Source organism: Apis dorsata, unplaced genomic scaffold (assembly GCF_000469605.1).
Source record: "Apis dorsata unplaced genomic scaffold, Apis dorsata 1.3 scaffold_8, whole genome shotgun sequence".
Lineage (NCBI taxonomy): Eukaryota > Metazoa > Arthropoda > Insecta > Hymenoptera > Apidae > Apis > Apis dorsata.
The window spans coordinates 286,660-292,591 of record NW_006263311.1 but is presented as its reverse complement, the minus strand read 5'-3'; the positions used below and the strand labels follow the sequence as shown (position 1 = coordinate 292,591).

The 5,932-nt window shown below is 43.9% G+C and overlaps 1 protein-coding gene across 2 annotated transcripts in view; it reads right to left on the bottom strand.

The window, feature by feature from the left end:
* Positions 1-627: 627 nt before the first annotated feature.
* The window catches only part of LOC102681753 (zwei Ig domain protein zig-8-like), a 67,080-nt gene continuing 61,775 nt past the window's right edge, over positions 628-5,932 (bottom strand). For both annotated transcript variants that reach the window (XM_006607610.2, XM_031508775.1), the window contains exons 4-6: positions 3,870-4,025; positions 2,918-3,251; positions 628-2,117 (exon numbers count right to left, since the gene is read on the bottom strand). In XM_006607610.2, the coding sequence (XP_006607673.1) occupies positions 1,978-2,117; positions 2,918-3,251; positions 3,870-4,025 (630 nt within the window). In that variant the 3' untranslated portion in view covers positions 628-1,977. The remainder of the gene's footprint in view (positions 2,118-2,917; positions 3,252-3,869; positions 4,026-5,932) is intronic.

Genomic DNA, 5,932 nt, shown 5'->3' with positions numbered 1-5,932 from the left:
AATTATCGATCGAACACGTTCACAAAAACGAATCGTGAGTGAGTTATCGATTGAACACATTGATAAAAAGGAACCATGGGAAAAATATCGACCGAACACGTTCACAAAACGAGTCGTGAGGAAATTATCGACCGAACACGTTCACAAAATGAATCGTGAATGAATTATCGATCGAATATATTCAAAAAAACGAGTCGTGAGTGAATTATCGACCGAACACGTTCACAAAAACGAGTTGTGAGGAAATTATCGACCGAACACGTTCATAAAAACGAATCCTGAGTGAATTATCGACCGAACACGTTCACAAAAACGAGTTGTGAGAAAATTATCGACCGAACACGTTCACAAAAACGAATCCTGAGTGAATTATCGACCGAACACGTTCACAAAATGAATCGTAAATGAATTATCGATCGAATATGTTCACAAAACGAGTCGTGAGTGAATTATCGATCGAACACGTTCACAAAAAACGGATCATGAATGAGTTTTCGATTGAACACATTGATAAAAAGGAGCCATGGGAAAAATATCGACCGAACACGTTCACAAAAAACGAATCGTGAGTGAGTTATCGATTGAACACATTGATAAAAAGGAGCCATGGGAAAAATATCGATCGAATTTTTACGATTAATGTTTTATTGAATGTATAATTAGGATGTAATATTTACATTGATTCCGTTCACTTCAATGGACGCGATAAACGCGCGAATCGCGTGAATATCTGTCACGAATCTCCGACAACGGGTATATATTCAGCAAAATCGATTCACTTTGCGATCACTTTACGAAAAATCACGAAGAGGACAGAGAGCTTTCGCGATTTTATTTCAAAAAAAAAAAAAAAAAGAAAAAAATCTCCAACACTCGATATCGGAGATTCGACAGAGGATCGAAGGAAGAACCACTTTCACGTCACAGAACGTAACTCGTGCTCGTTCATCTCGGGTCCAGAGAGTGTTACTTATACGCTACCTGTGTGTGTGTGTATGTATATATATATTGTACGTAATACGCCCATTCCACGTGTATGTGTGTAAGTGTACATTCATAGCATACGTATAACGCGCGTATGTACGAAGGAAACGCTTCACTCATCGCGTACAACGACGACAGAGACTACTAAACGAGTAGAAGATGATCCTCGAATCGACAGGTTCCCCTATCCTCTCTTCCTTTACAAAGAAAAGGACAAAAAGAGGAAAGAAGAAGGAGGAAGTCGTTCGTATGAGCTCCGCGTCGCGCGTCATTCTATTTCCGAGAGAAAGAGAGAGAGAGAGAGAAAGAGAGAAAGAGAGAGTGAGTTAAAAGCGAAACGTATCTTACCGCATACTTCTAGATCAATTCCACAGAAACCAGAGAGAGAGAAAATTATTCCGACGGTGCTCGGCTATTTCTGCGGGACAAAGAAATCGCGAGATAATGAAGGAAACACAGGGACGAATAGGAGAGAGAATAGGAGGAGATAAAAGGGTGGAGGGTGGAATAAAAGGCAGAAGGGAATGAAACAAAAGGATACCTCTGGCTGGGTAAAAATCCTTCCCTCGCGATCGAACGTCGCATTCCCCCCTCGAGAATAGGGAGGACGCGAGTCTCTTTCTCCCCGGACAATGGTTGAAAAGAATCGGGCGGGTGTACGCGCAAGAGGGTCCCCGCCGAAAGTGGCGGCCACGCTTCGTTCCGTCGTGTGTTCATACGCGAACTAATACACGCGACGACGACGACGACGACGACGACGACGACGACGACGACGACGACACGTTCCAACGTGTTTGACGGCGGCATTCGAAAAAAAGAATATCGCCCTCGTGGGATCGATCGTGGGAGTTAGAGGTGAAAAGACGAGTCCCGAATGACCGACCGATCGTTCGACTCATCCTCGCGGAAGAAGATGGACCGGGTTTGCGGTGGTGCGGGGCGGCACGACTAACACACCAGTCGCCTCCCCCGCCCCGTAAGTTGGAGGGCGATTCATGTCGGGTAGAGGCTGGTGAAACTCGGTATCCTCCAGCTGACGGCCGCCAGGAGGGACACCAGAAAGTTGCTCGCCGAAATTGCCGGCCCAAGATTCCTCCTGTCTCCGCCGTGCATCGCCGCCGGTTTCTCCTCCTCTGAAACGAGATTAGAAACTCTGACTCGATGGCTGCAAAAAAGAAATTCCTTCTTCGCGAGAATCGTTCTGCTTGAACTGGAATGAGAAAGATAGAGAGAGAGAGAAAGAGAGAGAAAGATAGAGAGACGTTTCACGTACTAGTGGTCGAGAAACGTTCTTCCATGTTCTGGAAGAAGGAGAGAGAGAGGGAGAGAAAGATATTTTCGTATAGGAGCGGTAAAATACCCCTGAGGGCGGCTACGACGTTTTAAACGAGCTCGACTCCTAGTCGGACACAGGAAGCTAGCTAGAACTTCGGACGAGACGAGGTTCGTCTCTTTTTTACATCTTCGGTCTTCCTCGAACTTCGTCTCCGTAGTAATAGTAGTAGAAATAGTAGTCTGGTCACGCGCGCAACGATCTCCGGAATACCGGCAACCTGGTCGAGGAGATGCTCGAGGGGCAGTAACGTCAAATCTTGCTTTTACACCCGGATTTCTATCGAGCTATTCGAAATATCGGTGTATCCGCACGTAAGACGAAACGTTTCTCTCCACCTCCACGGGTATTCCATGTTAAGATTTTGTCTTTCTAGCTTACGGAACTCTCTCTGCCTCTCGTTAATTGAATCTGTCAACCTGTTGTCAAATCTTGAGGAAAACAAGATCATTGGAAAGAACGTTTGCGATACTACATTATCGAAGCGAAACGTAGAGTCGATTCGTTCAACATTATTTCTATAAAATTAATAAGAAATTGCAACGAATTTTTTTCTCAATTAACTCAATAAAAATCGATTTCATTCTCATTTCCGCTCACCTTCGATCACGTGAACCATCACGTATGCAGGCTTGGCGTTGCTCGGCGCGCAAGTGTAATTGCCGCCATGCGAGGGTTTCGTTTTGTTGACCATCAGGATCGATCCGTTCTTGGTCAGCTCGACTTTCACGCCTGGCTCCTCGTCGTAGTTGATCATGTGCCCTTGGCGGTACCAGAAGACGTAGAGGGGCGATTCCGCCGCGGCCTTCAGTTGACACTCCAATCGAAGGCTCGAGCCTTGCTTCACGTGTAAATCGGGGGCGCCTGGTATGATCGAGTACGCTTCCGTGATCTTCAAGCGCACGAAATTCCGTTGCACCGGATGCGACGTAATCTGAAATTTCGACGATCGATTATTTCATCTCCGAGTGAATGCTTTCGATTGTATCACTCGTGCGGATATATTCGTATTCTAATTTGAATATCTAACTCGAGCCATCGAAAAAATGTTATTTCTTTACGAGGAACGAGGAATATCACGATTTCGAAATTATTCCAGGCCTCGAGTTTATATCGTATACATCGATCGCTTACGATGATGACGCGTTTAATATCTGAAAATTTTAGAAATATTCGAAATTATTTATAGGCTAGAGAAGAAGTTTTCGAATTACTTTTAAAATGTAATATGTGTCCTCGCCTTAAAAATTAAAGGCAACGACGGATATTCTTCGCGGCGTCGTCCGGGGGGAAAAGCGTTTGACAAGACTCAGAGATTCGTTCGTTTCATCGCCGAAATATTCTTTTCTCGTGTTCCTCCTCTTTCTCGTTACGCGCGCGAGAACAAACGTCCCATAAAACTTACGGCCCGTTGTAAATTTAAAATATCCTCCCTATTTTACGTTTGCGAAATAAACGTGTATGCGTGTTTCCGCGCGAACAGAATGAAGCACACCGTTCCATTTTGAACGTGTGCCCTTTTATATTACAACGCGTACCCGTCTTTGCATACCTGACACTCGTATATACCCTCATCCTGAACGGTAACCACTCGTATCTGCAGCAACCAATCGGTACTCGAGTGAATCACGACAAATCGTTTGTCGACCGAGTGGGTGCTCTTGCCCACGGTTAACAACCGCCTGTTTTTTCGTTTCATCCATGTGATCTGAAATTGAAAAAAGTTTAATTAAAAAAGAACGGCAGGTCTCGCCCCCATACCTGTCCATAAATTTCACGCGCGCGCGCGTATGTGTGTGCGTGCGTTCGCTACAGGCGAATGACCCTTCTTTTTTTCCTTTCTTTTTTTATCAAACGCGAGTTAAAGTTGAACGAGGTTGGTCGCGCGTTTCGAACGAAGAATCGAATCGGCCATTCAGGCCGAAAATTTCAGGCCGATCCGGGATTCCCGGCCGTAAAGGCAGCCAAGCAGTGCCGCACGACGTCGTATTTCAATGGTAGCAGCCCCGAACCAGTTAGCGTCGTGCTAAAGTAGCCAATGAATACCTCATGCTTTCGCCTATGCTCAAAAATTGAACGGAGTCATTGAACCGACGTATCCACCTTCCCTAGGTTTCATGACTAACCTTACCCCTCCGTCATAAAGAATGTAATAGTGGGAATAAATCGTGTGTGTTAATTTTTCTTTTTTTTGTACTATTCACAAGGTAGTATTCATAAGGATTTGACGAGATTTTCTTTTGAAAATGTTCGAATTTTTCTTAGTAAAAAATAGATTTTTTAATGATTCTTTTTTTGTACTATTCACAAGATAATATTCATAAGAATTTGACGAGATTTTCTTTTGAAAATGTTCGAATTTTTATCAGTAAAAAATAGATTTTTTAACGATTCTTTTTTTTTGTACTATTCACAAGTAGTATTCATAAGGATTTGACGAGATTTTCTTTTGAAAATGTTCGAATTTTTATCAATAAAAAAATAGATTTTTTAACGATTCTTTTTTTTGTACTATTCACAAGATAATATTCATAAGGATTTGACGAGATTTTCTTTTGAAAATGTTCGAATTTTTATCAGTAAAAAAATAGATTTTTTAACGATATCTATTCAACGAAGATATTTAATGGGACGTTTAATGGTATTGGCAAGTATTCTTATTCTCGGTTTTCTTTGAGAGAGAGAGAGAATGTTCTTTGAACACTCTATTCGAGATAACCGTGTCATCGGGAAACTCGACGCATTGGAAATTTAGGATAAAAGGATCCTCGATAAATTCACGGATATCACGGATTAATCAGATAACAAGTAACGAGCGATTTTCTTCGTAAAGCCCGAAATAATTCAGGGATGGGGACGAGTGGGCCGTTCGTTGTACAGGCGTTAAAAGCATTTAGGTCATTTACGGTAACGATGTATAGGAAACAGCATGTATCATATCATAGGCAATGGGAGAGGCGGAGTAAGCCAGGCTCGTGTCCAATATCAATTACCTAGGCCATTAGTGTACCCTAATTTCAGGGTAATTTTCATTCCTGACCGTGGTGACCACGAAACTTTACTCAATTTGTCCGACGCCCGTCGATTTCCACCTCCTCTACCGCTCTCCTATTCGCCCTTTCCGCTTCGAAAAGTCCTCTCCCTTCCTCCTCCTCCTCCCCTTGCTCCGCCGAAATTTCTTAAAACTTATTAAAATTACCGCCCGTCTTCTAATCGGCTCTCCTCTCGCAACATTTCAACCCCGTCTTCTCACACGAGGCGAAACGATACACGTTAATAATACGCGTCGAAATACGTAATCGTCTCGTTGTAACCGTCCCCCAATATCCTCGGGATGCAAGAAGTTGAAAATTGGCTCGGAGGAACGAGTTTACCGGTTTTCAAATTGCTCGTTACGCCGGCGACCGGGTAAAAATGAGTGGGGGGAAATCGACTTTGAAAACGGATTGGACAAACGACCTGCACGTGGTCGCCGAAGTCAGTGCAGCCGAATTCGGGGGGAGAAGGGGAGAGGGGGGGAAGCGTGTAACGCGCAGGAATGTGGCAGCAGCACGCCACTCGTCATAATGCGGAAGCCGGTAACGAGTTTCCCAGTGAAACAGATTCAACTCGACC